General features: G+C 37.8%; 1 protein-coding gene across 2 annotated transcripts in view; it reads left to right on the top strand.

The window, feature by feature from the left end:
* Positions 1–21239, top strand: part of LOC127427839 (transcription cofactor vestigial-like protein 4) — an 88204-nt gene that overhangs the window by 52333 nt on the left and 14632 nt on the right. For both annotated transcript variants that reach the window (XM_051675664.1, XM_051675663.1), the window contains one exon: positions 12842–13031. In XM_051675664.1, the coding sequence (XP_051531624.1) occupies positions 12842–13031 (190 nt within the window). The remainder of the gene's footprint in view (positions 1–12841; positions 13032–21239) is intronic.

The raw sequence follows: 21239 nt of genomic DNA, 5'->3' as shown, positions 1-21239 counted from the left end.
GTGACTAACAGAAATGGAATAATGTGTCCCTGAACAAAGAGGGGGTCAAAATCAAAAGTAACAATCTGGTGTGGCCACCAGCTGCATTAAGTACTGCAGTGCAGCTCCTCCTCATAGACTGCACCAGATTTGCCAGTTCTTGCTGTGAGATGTTACCCCACTCTTCCACCAAGGCACTTGCAAGTTCCCAGACATTTCTGGGGGGAATGGCCTTAGCCCTCACCCTCCGATCCAACAGGTTTCAGACGTGCTCAATGGGATTGAGATCCGGGCACTTCGCTGGCCATGGCAGAACACAGACATACCTGTCTTGCAGGAAATCACGCACAGAACGAGCAGTATGGCTGGTGGCATTGTCATGCTGTAGGGTCATGTCAGGATGAGCCTGCAGGAAGGGTACCACATGAGGGAGGAGTATGTCTTCCCTGTAACACACAGCGTTGATATTGCCTGCAGTGACAACAAGCTCAGCCCGATGATGCTGTGACACACCGCCCCAGACCAAGACGGACCCTCCACCTCCAAATCGATCGCGCTCCAGAGTACAGGCCTCGGTGTAATGCTCATTCCTTCGATGGTCTGACTCACGTTTATCATCACCCCTGGTGAGACAAAACCACGACTCGTTAGTTAAGAGCACTTTTTGCCAGTCCTGTCTGGTCCAGCGAAGGTGGGTTTGTGCCCATAGGCGACGTTGTTGCCGGTGATGTCTGGTAAGGACCTGCCTTACAACAGACCTACAAGCCCTCAGTCCAGCCTCTCTCAGCCTAATGCAGACAGTCTGAGGACTGATGGAGGGTTGTGCATTCCTGGTGTAACTCGGGGAGTTGTTGTTGCCATCCTGTACCTGTCCCGCAGGTGTGATATTCGGATGTACCGATCCTGTGCAGGTGGTGTTACACGTGGTCTGCCACTGCAAGGACGATCAGCTGTCCTTCCTGTCTCCCTGTAGCACTGTCTTAGGCTTCTTGCAGTACGGACATTGCAATTTATTGCCCTGGCCACATCTGCAGTCCTCATGCCTCCATGCAGCATGCCTAAGCCACGTTAACGTAGATGAGCAGGGACCCTGGGCATTTTTCTTTTGGTGTTTTTCAGAGTCAGTAGAAAGTTCTCTTTAGTGTCCTAAGTTTTTATAACTGTGACCTTAATTGCTTACCGTCTGTAAGCTGTTAGTGTCTTAAGGACCATTCCACAGGTGCATGTTCATTTATTGTTTATGGTTCATTGAACAAGCATGAAAAACGTTGTTTAAACCCTTTACAATAAAGATCTGTAAAGTTATTTGGATTTTACAAAATTATCTTTAAAATGCAGTGTCCTGAAAAAGGGACTTTTTTTTTATTTTTTTATTTTATTTTTTGCTGAGTTTACAATAAAGATTTTATGAGTTTTCAGATTTTTTTTTTTATGTGATATTGTGCCTTCCTCTGATAATATTTTGATACTTGGTGACTTTAATATTCATGTTTGTTGTCCTAAGTCCATGGTTAGAGAGTTTTATAATCTTATTGATTCATTTAAACTCTCTTTGTGTCACTGGATCCACACATGAGCATGGGCATACACTTGATTTGGTTTTATTTATAGGTCTTCCTGTCTCCAATGTACATACTGTAAATAATTATTTTTCAGACCATAAACCTGTTGTTTTTAATGTTACTTTTTCTTGCAAACACTTAAATAATGAGCCCCCTGTTGTATGTACATCTACATCCGGGGTGTTCTCCAGGGTTTTTGTAGCCTCCACTTCAGTTGGTGCTATTGAATCTCCCCCTCCTTCTGTGGGTTCAGAGGAGTTGGTTACTCAGTTTAATTCAGTCTGCTCCAACATTCTGGATTCTGTTGCCCCATATAAGTCTAAGAGACATAAAGTTAGGTCACAGACCTGGTATAATAATAATACTCATGCTCTCAGACAGGAGTTTAGGAAGGCTGAACGCAAATTGCAGAAAGACAAGTTGCAGATATCTTATGAGATCTTGAGGGAATGCTTATCCATGTATCAGAAAGCAGTTAAAATGGCAAGAACAAATTATTTCTCTGATATTATCTCTCAAAACTCGAACAGACGTGAGTTTTATTCAACACTGTAAATACTATACTTAACCCAGTTACTACTGTTTTTTGTGATCCATCCATTTTTGTGAAAAACTTTATTAAAAGGATTGATGACATCATCCATCATATAACAAGTGTATAGCCCCTCTGCTTTTATGGCATGTCCTTAAAAAGTGATTATCACACACTTGAAGACTACTAGTTGTCCCTGTGGTGTGGTTCCTCCTCACCTTAAAGAGATGACAGATGTTTTTGGGTCCAAGTATTCTATCTATTGTTAATAGCAGTCTGATTGATGGTAATGTTCCATCAAGTTTTAAGCATGCAGTTATCCAGCCCCTCCTTAAAAAGCCCAGTTTAGATCCGTTGGACATGAAAAACTTTTGGCCCATCTTCAAACGTCCATTTATGTCAAAATTTTTGGAAAAGGTCGTTTTTATCCAGCAACTAATGATGTTTTTGATCGCTTTCAATCGGGGGTTTAGACCCGGTCATAGCACAGAGTCAGCTCTCCTTAGGGTAACAAATTATATATTGTTAAAAGTTGATTCTGGTAGTTGGGTTGCCCTGATTTTATTGGATCTTAGTGCAGCTTTCGTCCATTGATCATGCTCTTCTGATTGATCGGCTAAAACAGGATGTTGGTATTCATGGCATAGCCCTAAAGTGGTTTATTTAATATTTGCATGATAGAACATTCTCTGTAAAAATGAGAAATTTCTCATTATCAGCAGCAGCATCTATTAAATGGGGGGTTCCGCAAGGTTCAATTTTGAGACCAGTTTTATTTTCCTTATATATGCTAGAAAGTTTTTAGCCATCTAACTTTTAACATCATACAGACAGTCATAAAGAGATTTAAACGAGCCATCGCCCATCTTCAAAGGAAGGTATTTCTTATCACAGCTATGCAGATGATAAAAATACCTTCCTTTGAAGACGGGCGATGGCTCTTTTAAATCTCTTTATGACTGTCTGTATGATGTTAAAAGTTGGATGGCTAAAAACTTTCTACATTTAAATGAGAATAAGACAGTGGTAATTATTTTTAATCAAAATGTATGTGTAATAATTATTTTTTTAATAATTTTCTTTATTTATCACACATTATACATTTGCACATATACGGTGAAATTCTTCTTTTTCACATATCCCAGCTAGGCTGGGGTCAGAGTGCAGGGTCAGCCATGATACGGCGCCCCTGGAGCAGATAGGGTTAAGGGCCTTGCTCAAGGGCCCAACAGTGGCATCTTGGCGGTGCTGGGGCTTGAACCCCCGACCTTCTGATCAGTAACCCAGAGCCTTAACCGCTGAGCTACTCAGGCCCCTGTCTATGAATACACTCACCCATGTAAAAAATTTGGGAGGGGTTTTTGACTCTGAACTTAAATTTGATAAGCAGATTAATGTTGTTGTGAGGAGTAGTTTCTTCCATCTTGGAGCCATTGCAAAGCTGAAACATATTGTCTCATTTATTGACCTTGAGAAATTAATATGCATTTAACTCGCTTGGACTATAGAAATGCCTTATACTTAGGTATTAATCAGTTTTCCCTGTCTAGCCTGCAGCTAGTTCAAAATGCTGCTGCAAGGCTTTTGACTAATACCAGGATGAGAGAGCATCTCCTGTACTGGCATCTCTCCACGGGTTACCAGTAAAATTCAGAGTCCAATACAAAATGTTAAGTTTTTAAAGCTGTACATGGAATGGCACCTGTTTATATTTCTGAACACCTCTGTCTTCGTCATACTCAAAGGTTTCTCATATCAGCCAATCAACTGCTCCTAACTGTCCCTTGGCCACGTTTAAAGTGTAAGGGTGACCGTGCTTTTTCTGTTGCTGCCCTAAGGTTATGGAATAGTCTACCACTGTCTGTTAGGTGCTCTGCTTCTATTAATATGTTTAAAACCCACCTCAAGACCCATCTGTTCTCTTTGGCCTTTGAAAGGTAGTGGTCATTTTATGTTTTTTTTTTTTGTGTTTTAATAATATTGTGTTATTTTGTTTGATATTAGTGTACAGCACTTTGGTCTACATTTGTAGTTTTTAAAGTGCTGTATAAATAAACTTGAACTCATTCTGGCTTGACGTTTGAAGTCTCTAGTAGTAGAGGTAGACTTTGATCACTTATACTCACAATGGCCGTCTCACAATAGATCAAACATTGGCTGCATCCCTCCTCACCCAGTCATATTTTATGGCTCCTACAGTTTCTAGTCAAGGTTGCTGTGAGATTTTACTGTAGTTCAAACTTCCCAGTAAACTGAAGTGTGAAATTCAACAGGTGGGTTGAAAAAAAGCTTCCTTCTCCTTCTGTCCTCTTCAGGTCTTTACGTGCGAGTCTGCATGTTGTTGCACACAAGATCTGTGGAGGGAAACTCTATAAATATATGAATACATGCTCATTCAGATTAATCTTTCCTGAGGAGGTTAGATAAATTAGTGTTTCACATAAGTATTTTGTTATTTTAGTCCGGTCTGAATCGCTCGTGTCTGTTTTTCTCATAACTTCAGTTTTTGAACTTTTCCGGTTAACTCAGGCATCCTCTGAGAAATTGAATACTGTCTGGACAGAAGTTTTTTTTTTAAATAAATTTTATTAATTTGATAATGCTTATTTATGTCTCGAATACCACAACTAAAGCTAATTTTCTGGTGCGCAAATCTTTACACATTCACAATATTGTAATTTAAGAGATTTTATACGGGCTTTGCACATATAATATATATGTAATATAGTATATGGATGGAGAAAATTAGTTTTTCCCAAATTGCTTCCTACACTTAGTGGATATAAATGCAGTTTTCTTTTAAATGCTGTTTTTTTCCCACATGTAAATGAAAGGTTGGGTCTGTTGCAACACCTGATAAGGTACTTCTGGAGGTAGCATGGTAAGGCATAGGCATGTTCATGATAGTTGTTCTAAAAGGTTGGCTATATTTATTATGCTGCCTCCTTAGATCTAGTTTTGGCCAGATTCTAAGGTAACATCGTATGTATTCTTCCTCAGGTAGACAATCCCAGAAAGCACTCTGATGAGCTCGGTGGAAGAATCAATCCAAGATAGTAGACGAAGTGCAAATATTTTTGATTATAAATATATTTATAATCAGTGGTGCAGTGATCAGGATATTTTAACAATGTGATGTTCTTTATATTTCTTTATTATCTTTGCCCAACTTTATAAATCAAGAACATCAGGACACACTTAATCAGACGAGGCAAAAAAGATATGAATGTAAAAATACAAAAGATCACAAAAGAGGTAAGTGTTTGCAACATGTTGTCAAATGGTTGTAACTTAAGAATGATGTAAAAGAAAAATACATGTTATCTTTTGTCAATAACTGAAATCAGCTTCAATCAGTGTAGGTTATGGTGCAAATAAGTAAGCATATTAACTTTCTCTGTGCTGAGGCCGGGAAACCTAGAGCCTATCGTAAACCGGCCGCACTTTTCCACTGACTTGAGTACCAAATGGTGACGTAACGTGTTACATGGCTACGTGGTAGTTTTACTTGACTACCTCACCTTCCCACAAACAAACAGAGCATCACAGTGTTTATGTACAGCTTTTACTTTTGTTTTTGAGGACAAAAGTAATGCATTTCAACGTTTTTACATTGCTCAGCGAGACATGCCAATGCTCTGTTTATGCTCAAGACGACATGAAAGTTTGACAGCTAGTGTGTGCTTGGCTTAGTGTAATAAAATTATTTACTATTAACTGTTTTTAATGTGGCTTAACTTGCTAAGTAAGAGTGCACTCTCTCGGCCGTGCAGTTTGCGAGTGTGGCTTTTGAGTGAAACAGGAGGACGTCGCAATTTAGAGATTTATTTGATCAAGTTTATATAATGTTGTGTAAATGTAGCTGATTCTCTCTTAATTTAACTGCTATTTACAATGGAAACTTTCATTCCTCAAAAACTTGAAGTAATACCTTGAATAAGAAATGTCAATGGTATGATAACCTCTATTTAAAAACACAGTATACCGTGACACCGTTACATCCCTAATAGTAGTATTGCGACAAACATATATTTGATTTAAATCGAGGTTCTCACAAAAAAGTGCTGGGATAAGTAATGAGTGATTGAGAGCGCAATTAACATGGAGGCAGCACGTGTTGGAGGCAGTAAAACTGAGCGTGCGTTATCAAATGGGCAAACTGTCTCTATCGCTCCACACACCATCTGTCGCAACTCACGTTACATCAAGTACACTCAGGTTTGTGCTTGTAGTATTTTTTTAATTCATTTTTACATCCTTTGAAGTATCTATGTCCTATCTTTGCCTTAACTGTACAGCGAGTCAGAATTACTACCTTAAAAAGCACCTATTATGGTTTTTCAAATATTACCTTTCATATAGTGTGTTATATAACTGTTTGTGAATGTAAAAAAAGTCTGCAAAGTTTCAAAAATCAAAGTGCAGGACAAATGGAGTTATTGACTCCCAAAAGAAAGAACTGATTCTGAACACCTGAAACGAGTCGTTAGTAATTCCAGACTTACTTCCTGTACTAACCTACATAATTTAGTAACAAAAAACCCACCTCTGGTCTTCATTGGCTGCTCGCGAACAGCTTTGACCCGCCCACAAACACTACACTAAGCGATAGACCAATCACAACAGACTGGGACATCTGACCAATCAAAGCAGAGTAGGCTCTCTGAAAGGAGGAGTTTAGAATGAATCCTTTAGAACGGATCATTGAACGAGTCGTTTTTGACACTGGGGAAAAAAGGTAATGCTGCAATTTAAATTATGAGCAAATTAAAGTGTTTTTTGACCTTGGATGCATGTAAATTTATTGTACGAGACCTTTAAAACAAAATTAGGCATGTTTAAAAACCATAATAGGTGCTCTTTAATGACTCTGGAATGAAAATGGGCATCCTAATATTCGTACACATGTAATTCATACACAATTTTAAAACAAACCGGCATTTTCATCTGAATTACAGCATGTCTGAAAGTTTAAATTCACCAAAGCTTAGAATTGCCAATAACTCACCCTACAGTGTCCACAGTGTCATGCTTCGAGGGCTGAGCAAGTGCTCATTCATTAGGATTAGGGATGGCACCGATCCAATACCTGGATTGGCATCAGCTTGATACTGATGTTTTTAGACGGACTGGGTATCGGTCTGACAAGCCCGATCCAAATCCGATGCTGTGTGTTAGTCATGTTCGTTACTGTCAAGCTCCAAAAATGACATAAGAACCACAAAAACACTATTAAAGTGGTACATATGACTCAAGCATTTTATTTAAAGCCACTTGAAGACATGCCAGAGCACTGAATCACAAAAGGCTGTGTTTAATAAGTAAATATATAAAATGCATGCGCAGTACCAGCGCGTTAGTGAATGGCGCTGCTCTGTTGACACACACTCGTGGCTATTTTTAGCGTTCACGTGGTGCACAGTACTTGAGCACGTCTCACGAACAACATCTCAGATGTAGATGCTCAATAGTTCGGTTCACTTATAATATGCATTTAGAACGGCACAGAAGGTGCATTTTATAAGAATTTGAATAAGAAGCTAATTAAACTACTGTGAACTTGCCTACAAACAGACACATACAGAACTTCGTGGAGAGTTCAGAATGTCAAAATAAAAGCCAGAGGGTTCTAAAGTTAAAGGTTCATGATTGAGAGATATTACTGTTGTTACTGTTCTCCCCAATTTGGAATGCCCAATTCCCACTACTTGGTAGGTCCTCATGGTGGCGTGGTTACTCACCTCAATCTGGGTGGTGGAGGATAAGTCTCAGTTGCCTCTGCTTCTGAGACAGTCAATCCACGCATCTTATCACGTGGCTCGTTGTGCATAACACCACAGAGACTCCGCATGTGGAGGTTCATGCTACACTTTGTGATCCACGCACAAATTGCCACACGCCCCATTGAGAGCGAGAACCACTAACCGCAACCACGAGGAGGTTACCCCATGTGACCCTGCCCTCCCTAGCAACCGGGCCAATTTGGTTGCTTAGGAGACCTGGCTGGAGTCACTCAGCACACCCTGGATTCAAACTCGCAAATCCAGGGGTGGTAGTCAGCGTCAATACTCACTGAGCTACCCAGGCCCCCTTATTACTGTTGTATTTAAAATTCTAAGTCAATAATAATAGTAGCAATTATAATAATAATTTATTGTTGTTGTTTTATTTATTTTTTTACAAATTATAACAATATATAAGTTGAATGGGTTCCAAAAAATAACTGTGAATTAAAAGTGAACTGATATCTTACAACTAAACTGAACAAAAAATAGATCTGAATCCTTTAAAATCCAGATACAAAATTGAAAACATTTTGCAAAAAAAAAGAACCGCCGCCTTTTCTACTGAACACTTAGACTGGAAATACTGTTAATTTTGCTGCTACACTATCCAGTAGACTAGTTAACAAAGTTTTTCTATAAGCTATACATCTACAGTATATTGATATAATGTGTAGTTAGAGGTTTGTGTTTCTTTACATATAAGAGTACCCCCAATTAGTTCCACAAAATACTGTAAAGATATTCTCAACTGATTATGAAAAAAAAAAACAACAACACTGGTATCGGATCGGTATTGGCCGATACTGAGATTTCAGATATCGGATCGGAAGAGAAAAAAGTGGTATCTGTATTGAATCAGTTGCAAGTCGAGTCTCCTGCTAGTCACACTATTTGAGTAATGCACAGAGTTGCCGCCTATGTTGGCTGTTCCAAAACGGTCTCTTGAGGCTCTATTTGAGTTTGGGTGCTGCCATAGCAGGCAGCTGCCATGTAGGCAGGAGACAGCGAGGCAGCACACTATGTTTGGGATTAGACTCCTTGTATTTTGTGTGTGTGTGTGTGTGTGTGTGTGTGTGTGTGTGTGTGTGTGTTCAATATCTCACTCTCCTTTCCCACCATCTTAGGAAAAAAATTGGTTCATGAAATGAATGAACGTTTGTTAGCTGTCAAAAATTGATTAATTATTGTTATTATTATTATTATTACAGAGAATATTACATTTTACTATACAGTTGTAATATATTTTTATTACATTTTTTATTTCATTTCTTCAATTTCAAACATCTAGATTTTGTTTTGAACCGTGCTTTTATGACGTGTTTTATGCCGGAAGCTTCACTTTTCAAGATAAATAGTTCATGTCATGGCGCTGTGTGATCATTGAAGACTTAAGTCACATCTGAAATCTCATCTCTTTACACTGTCCTTTGAGTCTTACAAATGAAATGTAGGACACAGTTTTGAAGTGTTTGTATTTTAGACTACTGGTGTTTGTGTAAGTGGTCATTTTGAAATGTTATGTTTTACTTTTTATTACTGTGAAGCACTTTGGTCAACTCTGTTGTTTTAAATGCTATATTAATAAAGTTGAGTTGAGATTAAAGTGCAAATGCTGTGATTTAATTATATAAATATATAGTTTACATTAGGGATGCACCGATACCACTTTTTCTCTTCTGATTCCGATATTGAAAATCTCAGTATCGGCCGATACCGATCCGATACCAGTGTTGTTTTTTTGCATAATCAGTTTAGAATATCTTTACATTATTGTGTGGAACTAATTGGATGTACTCTTTTTAATATGTAAAGAAGCAAACCTCTAACTACACATTATTTCAATATAAATGTATAGCTTATTAAGAAACACTTTATTATTAACTAGTATACTGGATAATGTAGCAGCAAAATTAACAGTAATTCCAGTATAAGTCATCAGTAGAAAAGATTTCAACTTGTATCTGGAATTTAAAGGATTCAGATCTCTTTTTTGTTCAATTTAGTTGTAAGATGTCAGCTCACTTTTCATTCACACAGTTATTTTTTGGAACCCATTCAACTTAAATATTATTATAATTTGTAAACAAATGATAATAATAATAATATATTATAATAGTAATATATCTCAATCATGCACCTTTTGTCACGGATCCACCGGTCTCTCTCTCCCTCACTGCCGTCGCAGCGCTCACTCTCCCCTGAGTTCTGATTACACGCACCTGCATATCATTAGTGGCTAATCAAGGACTGTATATACCCCGCTTTCACACACACTCTTTGTCTGTTCTCATCGATAGTATCTTTGAGACTCCAGACCTTTCTACTATGTCAAACATACCTGTGTCTTCATTATTGCCTGCAAGTATCATAAGACTGTTGTGAGTTATCTGTTCATCGTGTGTATACACTGTCTGGATATTACTCACCTGCTGTTTGCCACTCTGCTCAACTGGATTTACTCACATGATGTGTACATGACTGTTTCAATCATCTGTTCGATAAACCCTGCTACTGAGTTCATATCTCTGCCTCCGTGACACCTTTAACTTTTAAACCCTCACGCTTTTATTTTGACATTCTGAACTCCCCAGGAAGTCCTGTATGTGCCTGTTTGTAGGCAAGTTCACAGTAGATTAATTTCACTGGTGCTGCACGTGCATTTTATATATTTACTTATCAAACACAGCCTTTTGTGATTCACAGAGCTATTGCACATCAAGTGGCTTTGAATAAAATGCACAAGTCATATGAACTACTTTAATTGTGTTTTAATGGTTCTTTTATGTCATTTGTTTGAGCTTGACAGTAACGAACATGACTAACGCACAGTATCGGATTTGGATCGGGCTTTTCGGACCAATACCCGATCCGTTTAAAAACGTCAGTATTTCCAGGTATCGGATTGGTGCATCCCTAGTTTACATGTGCTGCGTGGTTCACAATGGATAAGTGCTCTGCTTTGTCATCTCAAACAATGTGAATGATTCTCAGTGTCTGTGGAGTTTCTAGTGGATGAGTGGTCAGATTAATACATTCATTTAAAGTACGCAGCTCTTCCACAGTAAGATTGCAGCCTTCAGCAGTTTAATAAATCACACTAGGACATGTCACTTGGATTAAATGTCCATTTCAGTGTAAAAGGAGCCGGAGACCGGATAGAGTCGGTGCTCAGTACTACCGGTACTGCAAAAACACTGGTATTGTTACATTTTTTAAATTTTATTTTAGTACCGACTTGGTACCGAAGTACCGGTACTTTTGACAACACTACTGTGGACTATGCTTTACTAGCAATACATTACTGCAAAAGTTACTTGCAAATAGTCAGTGCGCAGCAAAAATGTCTTGACGGCCATTGGAAGTGGCTATTGGGAGACAATTAGAGAAACATTATCATGTGTCGGCCAGGCACTGTGTGGACCTTTACTATGGGCTTGTCTAAAGCTGCACAGCCTTTTCTCTATTAGCAACTACAGCCTTTGCCAAAAACAATGATGTCATCGCTGTTGCCATGGAACCACAAACAGACGAGCTGAAACATGTCAGTAAGGAAATAGGCTGCTTGTTTGGGAAGTACCTCACGAACTCGTCTGTCAGAACATTATCATTTGTTCACTTGATGATACTAAAGTCAAGTTGAATGTTTTGTCTGAATGTGTGCATGACTGATTTATGAGGGTTTAGTATAGGAGAGGACACCTGGTGGGGTTACTTTTAAGTGTCTCTATTTAATCATTTTTACTCCATAAATAGCTTAGTGCAGCGATGTGACATTAAGGTCTGGCTTAATAAATGGATCTTATAAAAAAAAAGTTTCTTGGGCTAAGGCTAAGCTAACCTCATCCCAAGTGGAAAGTTCCATTGGCGAGAGTGTGCCAGTTGTAATTTTCCGGCTTCACCTCTACACAAAGTGCCAGTGCCTGTACTGAGTACAGTTGTACTGTATCTAATACTGGTGAGTATTGAAAATAATCTTGCTATACAGCATTTTAATGATGCTTCACTCATGCATATTGGTTGAATGCATTACAATGCACCAAACACTGCGGTACATGGCAGATTGTTTGTTGTAATGCTGTTGTTGTATTATGTTACTTTCAAATAGCATGTTTCATACCTAACTTGAGCTTTAACAAAATAAGTTGAACGTCATACTTCTCAAATTAGATTTTTGTTTTTGTTTCGTGAATTGTTTGTTTGTGCTTTCTAAGTGTAGAATCAGTGTTTTGTTGCAAATAAATGTCAAAGTCTTGATGCAATAAAACTGTATTGAGAATTGGCATCAGAGTATCAATTTAGGGGTTTCACAATACTTTACTGCATCAGTCATTAGTGTTTTATCAGCTCTGCTCTGATAGGGTCGTAAAATTACTATTACGCAAGCTTTCTCAAAAAAATATAGAAACATGAAAGAGGGTACTGTTGAGAAGTTTATTTTGATTCCCTTGTGATTAGCTTGTTTTTTTAATCTGATGTGATGGTTCTTATGATCAGAAAATCATGATCAAGGGAGTTGCCTGAACTGCTTTTAATTTTGATATAACCAAATTTTTTATATTTTCACTGATATTTAGAAATCAAGGTGGATGATATAATGCCAATGTATAAAAAAATGCAGCCTTATTTGCTAAGATAGAAAATAAGATGTACACAAAATTATGGAATTAAATTACACAATATTTGCTTAATTCACAAAATAAATAAATAAAACCGAAAATCTGCATTATCTGTCAACAAGGCTGTCTACAGTTTATTTGGAACTAACATGTCTGTTAATCAGCCAAGCGGGCACTGATATTGGCCAATGCAGATAATTTTAAATTTGATATGTGTCTATCACTAACATAATACAAAAATTGATCACATTCAAAATCATACATCAGGCTTCATATTACATATAATTGCAAAATGTGCTCCAGTGACGTAAAAGTGTGCTAACCTGGGTACTGAAGTAGTATAATGCTCTGTTGTGTTTTTTGCAGGTGAGGCTGCTCTAAGGAGTGAGTCCAGAATGCCATCCATGTCTCTGTCCTCTGCAGTCAGCAATCACAGGACAGGACCTCCTCCCATCAGCCCGAGCAAGAGAAAACACGGCGGGGACCAAGCAGACGACGACATCGACTGTAACAGCGATCATGTGGCCAAGATGAGCCGGCTGTTTGCTGCACAGTTGTAAGTAGAACCAATTAATATCATGTGTCCTTTTCTGTCATTCTGTCATTCACAGCTTGTTTCGTCTTATCCAGGATGGAAATCTGAAAGCTCTAGCACACTTCTCACAAGTATGCAAGCTACTTTAATTGCACGTTTGCTGGTCTGGCTGGTGATAACGCCCTTTTTAGAAACATGCTTTCTGAAACAGCTCAAGTTGGTGCTGAATATGCTACATGCTGTATTCCGGCAGAAAGTACCTTGGGAATGCTCAAGAATGCGCTGAGGGCCAATGTCTGGAATTCCTCACATTCCAGCTCTCAGAGTGGAGCACATGGGCTGTTTGTAGTGCCTAGCCGTGCCCTCATTGCAGAGCTGTGGAGCATTCCACACGTTCCTGCCCCATGTGGAAGAGTGGTGTTTAGTCATGGGACATGACGTGCTATTCAGCAGTGAATAAGCCACACTGGTGCTAGGCAGAGCATCGGACGCTAATTTATGGCCTCCAATTTGCTCTGTAAATTAGGAACCAAGTACAACAGTGAGCAGGAACAACAGAAGCTCAGAGAATTTGCCTAAAGCTTCCTCAGCATGGCAAACGTAAAGGTATATTTCACCCAAAAATGAAGATTTGCTGCTAATATATTCACCCTCTGGCCATCCAAGATGATTGACTTTCTTCATCAGAACAGGATTTAAGATTTTTAGGAAAGTATCCCAGGTTTTTAGCTTCATCCAGTGCAAGTGAATGGAAACCATTTTTTGATGGTCCAAAAATCATATTTAGGCAGCATCAAAGTAATCCACACGACTCCAGTCAATCAAGTAATGTCTTCTGAAGTGAATCGATACATTTATGTGAAAAAGAAATCGCTAATTAAAAAAGTTTTTAACTTTAAACCGGCGCTTCCGCAAGCTCTCTGTAGCTGTTTGAATTAAACTCTCGAGTGAAGTATGTTCCTCTGTGGTAAACAGAGCAGAACTTCTGAATTCTCACGTGAACGTGCCAACATGGTGACGTCACACGGCGTTAATAAATATTTAATTAGCGATTAGTTTTTCACACAAAGGTATCGATTAATGTCAGAAGACATTACTTGATCGGCAGGAGCCATGTGGATTACTTTAATGCTGACTAAGTGTGCTTTTTGGACCATCAAAAATTGGTGTCCATTCACTTGCATTGGATGAAGCTAAAAACCTGGGATACTTTCCTAAAAATCTTAAATCCTTTTCTGATGATGAAAGGAAGTAAAATACATCTTGGATGGACTGAGGGGGAGTAAATTATAAGTAAAATTAAATTTTTGGTTGAACTAATCCTTTAACTTACATCCTGGGCTCTGACATTTCCAGGTTTTTAGCAGAAATCCATGTGCTCAAATTTAAAAAAAATATAAAATCACTTTCATCACAAAGTCATGTTGTTCCAAAACCTTATGACTGACTTTACTCCTTGGAACACAAAAGGAGAAATTTTGAAAAATATCTTGGTCACTGTTTTCCATACAAAACAATAAAAGTGAATGAGGACGGGGGCTGTTGAGCTCCAAAAATTACAAAAGCACCATTAAAAATGTCAGAAATAGTCTATATGAAATCATCTGAAGCCATAAGCTGTGTGAGTAACAGACTGAAAATTTAGCAGTTTTGTTGTTTTAGAAGTTGTTTTATTCCAGTATATAGCAAATGTGGCCAGGATTGTCTTTATAAAAAAAAAAAAAAAGAAAGAGAGAAAAAAAAACACCTTTTGTGTTCCATTGAGGGAAAAAAATCTGTTTTGGAATGACATGAGGGTTAGTAAATTACAGAGTTTTCATTTTGGGTGAACTAATCCTTTAACAGTTTTGACTTGGTTATGTTGAACTAGATGAAAAAAGTTTACTTTTGAAATGCTGTCACTGAGACACAAGATCCTCGTCTTATTATACACTTGAAGCTTGTTGATTGTAAAGCCTCATTCACCGCCAGCAACATAGTGACCTGGGGCTAGTTGCACCAGCTGCGCGTAAGTTAAAACTTAGCTTAGTTGTGGCGTAAATGGGCACTAAGTCACAATTTACGCACTACAAAATATTTGAGTGTTGCACCATTAACCTTAGGTAGGTCGTAACACTAAATATTTACGGCAGACTCCGACCAGGAGTAACGGATGGAATAAAAAAGCAGACTCATGTAATTACATCAATGAGCTCAAGTTTTGGCTGACAGGCATCAATCATTTCGACATATGTGATGATGTTGACATTTACACTCGTTTACATTTACGAGAGAGAAAAAAAAACGTACTTTTAAACAGCTCTTCAGCATGAAACCGATCTAATGGTGCCGTTTTCAGGATGCGTCGCCCGGTGTCAAGTTTCAACATATATAAGATATTAAAATTAATAAAGGTCTATTTTTCCAGCCTGTTGTATTGGTATTTATTTATCACCCCTTATTTATTTTAGATACAGTTCCTATATATTAGGGCTGCACCTAACGATAATTTTTTTATCGATTAATCTAACGATTCTTTTTCCGATTAGTCGATTAACGACTAATTTGCCGATTATTCTAAAGATTTTTGTAAATTAAATAAATATAAAAAACTTCTCATATTTCAATATTTTATTAAATCATCTTCACTTAAACACAAACAAATGTACAGGAAACAAAGTGTGCACTGCAGGGCATTATTCTGCAACAAAAAACAGTGTTACTATGAATGCAAACTTTAATACTGTGAAAAAGACACTCTATTAGCATAACATAAATGTATATAAATAAATAAAAATTTCCAACACTCTTTTGAATGTCCATGTACTAAAATAAAATATTTGATGCCATGAGTGTACCTTCATTAACTATTAGTTTTATTTTGAATGGCCATGGAAAATGAAGCAATGTGATAACAGATTTACCAGGTCGCAAAAAGTAGTCCGTTAATTTACCTGATAAACTTTCACCTTTTGCTGACACTTTATGCTTCGCAGAGCTAATGTGTGCTTCTAAATCACTTGCACCTTTATTAGCAACTGACACATAAATACCAGCTTTACATGTCATACATTCTGCTTCCCACGGATCTCGACCTGGACGAAAGCTTGGGAATTTTTTTTGTGCAAATCTTCTGTAAATTTGAACTTTCGTTTGGGCATTGTTTCCACTCAGCTGTCATTTGCTGCTACTGTCAAGCAACTGTTTGATGCTGAACACAACAGCGCTTTGCATGTTCACGGAGAGATTGACAGGCAGGAATTTGGCCAATAGTTGCTGTAAGCCTCTTATAATTTACCAATTGGTGTTTAAGAAGGCGGGACTTACAAAGAGGGGTTAAAGCAATGCAAATATGCGCACACACACAATGAAGTATTAGACCAGCCGAATCCCGGACATTTTCGCAAATTTAGAAATCCCGGCCGGATGCTTTTTTAAGGTCCGAAAAAGAGGACGTGTCTGGGAAAAAGAGGACGTGTGGTCACCCTACGTTAGCAGTGGTGCAGAAATTACTTCTAACATGGGGGCGATGAGGAAACATTTAGAAAATCAATTTAAAGTGACTACTACTAACAGGTAACTTTACTAACTTGTTGTAATACTAATATGTCATGCTTGGGTGGGGACAAAAAGTAAACAGGACTTACGGTGCTGCCGTCTTGACAAAGCGCTCCGGGATGCTTTCGAAGTGTTCGTTCATGGCGGTTGTACTGCTGTGATAAGCCATTTCCAATTTGCATAGCTTACACAGCACCACATTGTTGGGTCTCTGGCTAAAATACGCCCACACTTTAGATGACCGTGGGCGAGTTTGTTTTAGCTGCAGCTTGTTCTTCGGGGGAATCCATGCTTAAACCGGGCGCTGCCATTTTAATTACTCCATTGCGACGCGCCGACGCATGTTATGCGAATCGACGTATTTCTGTAATCGATTACGTCGATGAATCATCCCAGCCCTACTATATATTATTTACACAGGGCAAATATGCTATTTATTAAATCTACTTTTATTACTTATCGTATTTTAATGGGGATATAATTTATTACAGCCGACAGTTACAAAAACAAACAATGTTTGAACATCAACTGTAACAAGATCAAATTGAAGTTCACGGCTTTTTAACACTGTGTACAAATTTGAAGGCTGTTTATTGGATAAATACGGGTAAACGTCATATGCGACTACGCATTACTTTACAGAGAGCTTACGACCTACTAGTTAAGTCTTGTAAAAATACAATAAATAGCTAAATAAACATCAGTACTGTATGTTTAGTATCAGTCAAATGCTGACCATTAAAATAAAGAATAAATACAAATAAAATAAATAGCTAAATAAACATCAGTATTACTGTTTAGTATCAGTCAAATGCTGACTATATTAATACTGCCGAGTCAAGATAAACAGCGGTGTTACACCGTATTCTGCTATGCAAGTTCAGAGGAATCTTTCAACGGTGGAAAACCAGACTTTTAAATATTACATTTTGTAAATGCAAAGACTGGAATTGTTCGGTTGAAGGGGGTACCAAACTGTGAATCCTAAACAAAATAGTTTGGTGAATACATGTTTACTCATTAGCTTCCACTCAGCTGACAACAATGAAAGTAGCTAGGTGATTAGCTAGTTAGCTGTAAGCTTGTTGTCACGGAGAGTAAAAGATGGACGTTGTTTATTTTACTTTCCAGCATTGTGTCACACCAACTAGGTAATAACATAGTGTGAAATCAACACTTAATAGACAAAATCCACCACCGCACCGTTGTCTGCTGAGCTGCAAAAGATGTTCTGATGTTTACCTTTCAATCTGCTTCATTACTGACTGCACTGACAAACTATAGCTGGCTAACATAGCAAACAATAGCAAAGATAAACATGAGTGACATGGTTGTCAGGGACAGGGTTAAAGTTTTATTAGTAATATTGAAAAGGGAAAATTATGGGGTCATTGTTCATTAACTTTCCAGTATGTATTTTACAAACTAGTTAACAACTTACCTTGAAAACACACCGCTGAACTCCACCCTGTCTGCAGAACCACCGTCAGCTCAGCTCTGTAAACAATGGAGTCGGAGCGCACTCTGCTGGACAAACTATGCTATGACACCAATTCTAAAGCATTGTTTTCTGCATTATATGTTCTGAAAAAAAGTTTTCATATCGTGGCATATTGGTAAACATATACGCTGATATGATATATCGGTGAAAGGCTAATATCGGCCGATAATATCACGCTGCGCTCTGTTGGAGTTTGTTGCTGTGATGATTCATGCTTCCTCCCATTTAACGTGGAATTTTAAACTTCATACTGGGAAAACTGCAATGGAACGCCACTTTATGTTGGACTTACAACTAGTGCGGAAATCTTCAGCTCAGATTTTGCTGAGATGCAGGTGTGTCACGCAAACATTTCGGCACAGAGGAAGATGTACAGTCAATGATAAACCTTCACTTTTATTAAATAACATACATTAAATCAAAGTTTCTACATTATATGACAATAATGACTGTTTAGCAAACGTGTACAGAGACAGATGTTCAAAACACAGTGGATTGAACTTTCTTTTGATATAAGAAATAAGGCCCTCAAAATTATTCTTTTTATAAACTTTCCTCAAGAAACTCAGGATCTTCCCAAAGCAATGCAATAAAGTTTAACAAAGTAAAAAAATAAAATAAAAAATCCAATGACAATAAACACTTCTTGCTGAAAATATCAGAATCATCAGAAAATAAATATTAGATAAATATAAACACTTCTTGCAATAAACAGTATGACCGAATTAATGTGGAGGCATCTTTTGGCTTTCATAATATTCTTTTGCGTGCTTCATTTTGAACAGATTGCCTATCTGTTAACCACAAGTTATTATCGTTGTGCGAATATCGCCCAGCCCTAGACCCAAGTCAGAATCCACCCCAAAACATTGCTGGAGTCCCTCCTTCATTGTAAGTGTATGGATTTTTTCAGACTGTTTTATCGTCTGCCAGGCAAAAATCGTAAGTCAGACAACTTGAAGAACTCTCATCAACAAACCACATGATTGTGTGTGATGACATGTAGTACTTGGGGTTAGGGGTTTGTTCAAATCCCTTACCCTAAATGGACCAATATACTTGTAGCAAAAAAGTGAAATCTTTTTACTTTTATTTGGTGTTTTTAGTTTTTTAAGGTCAGTCTGATGCATTAATAGTGCATGATCAAATGAGGATGGATATCTGTTTGTATTGCTGCACAATATCATATGTGATTTTAACCAGGAGAGAGCGGTGAATGAGCAGCTATTTGTTTTTGTTGGGAATATTTGGCTGACACCGGACACCACAAGCTGAGGCAACACTAAAGACAGCTCAGGTTTCCATGATGGTATTTTGCGATGGAAGGGCAAACCCTGCAGTCTTCCTGTCTCTACCCTCACCATAGTCTTTTGTCTGGTGCTGGAAAAAGTTATTTTAAGCATTTCTCTGGTTTATAGTGGACTATCCTTTAGAAGGACACGCATGATGTTTATCGTCATGTTCCATTTGTTTGATCTGTAAAATTTTTAAAGTATAATTTCTGTGTAATTTCTGCACCCCTAGCTTCACCAAATGGATTAGCCCCAAAATGGACCGTTTTATGGTTTTAAAATGGTCATAGATATTTTTGCAAATCTAAACGTTTTGAAACTGCTAAGCAAAGAGATACACACAAAACACTTTATTAGCAGTAGTGACAGGACTCAATATGATGCCTTACAGGGATAATAAATCTGGAGACTCAGGGAGACATATTGTTGTTAAATGGGCTTAGTGTCAGGGTGGGGGGTATTTTCTCATTTTCAATGCCTCTATTAAAAACAAAGGGCCTCTTATCCTGTCAGCCCACTGTGTTCTGGAAGCTTGCTCTGGCGTGTCCCACTGGAGAGGCCCCACTGCCGGAAAAGTCACACGGTTCCTGCCTTGTCAACGTATACAACAAAATAAGAGTCCCTCTTATTTACCAGATCGCTGAAAAATAATACCATACAATGGAAATTAAATCAAAATTAGAGTTTTGTGGCTTTTATTTCATTTCTGAAACTTTTATAATGCAAGTGCGGAACAGATGTTGGTGCACTCCTAAAAGTTGATGTAACTGTTATGGAAACTAAAATCTGTTACGTATTTAAAAAAGGGAGGAATGGACCTTTATGTCTTGTCCCAACTTCCAGTTTCATCAGAACATATGTCAGCACAGGAAAGAAAATAGTGCCCATCAATGCATTTCTTGGGGTTAATATAACTTGATTTGGTGGATTATTAAATATTATTAAAGCTATTAAATTTCTCATAAGCTGGAGAATTATAGGCGTTTAGCTGTTCATATTTTCAGATCTGCTTAAAGGAATTTTCTGGGTTCAATACAAGTTCAGCTCAGTAAATAGCATTTGTGGCATAATGTTGATTACCACAAAAATGTATTTCAACTCGCTCCTCCTTTTCTTTAAAAAAAAAAGCCAAAATCGAGGTTACAGCGAGGCACTTAGAATGGAAGTGAATGGGGACAATGAAAGTGAATGTGGCCAATTTTTGAAGGGTTTAAACACAGAAATGTGATGCTTATAATTTTATAAAAGCACTTGCATTAATTCTTCTGTTAAAACTTGTGTATTATTTGAGCTGTAAAGTAGATTTTTGCTTTTTTTTAAAGAAAAGGAGGAACGAGTCAAAATAAATTTTTGTGGTAATCAGCATTATACCACAAAAGCTGTCTCCTAGATCTGGGAATAATCCATGACAGCCTGTGTGTGCCTGCTGGGAACTTCAGTATTGCGTCTTTCTCATGCCTCCATGGCCAGGCGAATGCAGAGTCAGGAAAAGCCAGTGCTAGGGTGGTTTGGGTCTGTGAAATGTTTTTCTGCTAACTTTTGGAAGTTGAGCTGACATTTAAATTAATTAGACATGGATCCAAACTTTGAGGCTGCTATTTAAATTTTTGGCTGATCATTTCAAAACCTGAGCCAAAAGTGATGTGCCAAATGTTTTAGTTACAATTTCACCAACCACATTTTAAAAAATGTATTTAAAAATAGAAAGTGAATGACGAATTAAGAATAATTAATTTAACACTAGTTAAACATGTCTTACTATTAAAGGAATATTTTGGAATCAATACAAATTAAGCTAAAACAACAGCATTTGTGGCATAATGTTGAATACCACTAGAAATTATTTCGACCTGTCCTTCCAAAAAAGAAAAACAAAAAGGCTGTAGTGAGAATCACCCT

This window comes from Myxocyprinus asiaticus, chromosome 37 (genome assembly GCF_019703515.2).
Source record: "Myxocyprinus asiaticus isolate MX2 ecotype Aquarium Trade chromosome 37, UBuf_Myxa_2, whole genome shotgun sequence".
NCBI classification, from domain to species: domain Eukaryota; kingdom Metazoa; phylum Chordata; class Actinopteri; order Cypriniformes; family Catostomidae; genus Myxocyprinus; species Myxocyprinus asiaticus.
The sequence above is the reverse complement of the archived record's forward strand: the minus strand, read 5'-3'. Positions and strand labels throughout refer to the sequence as shown.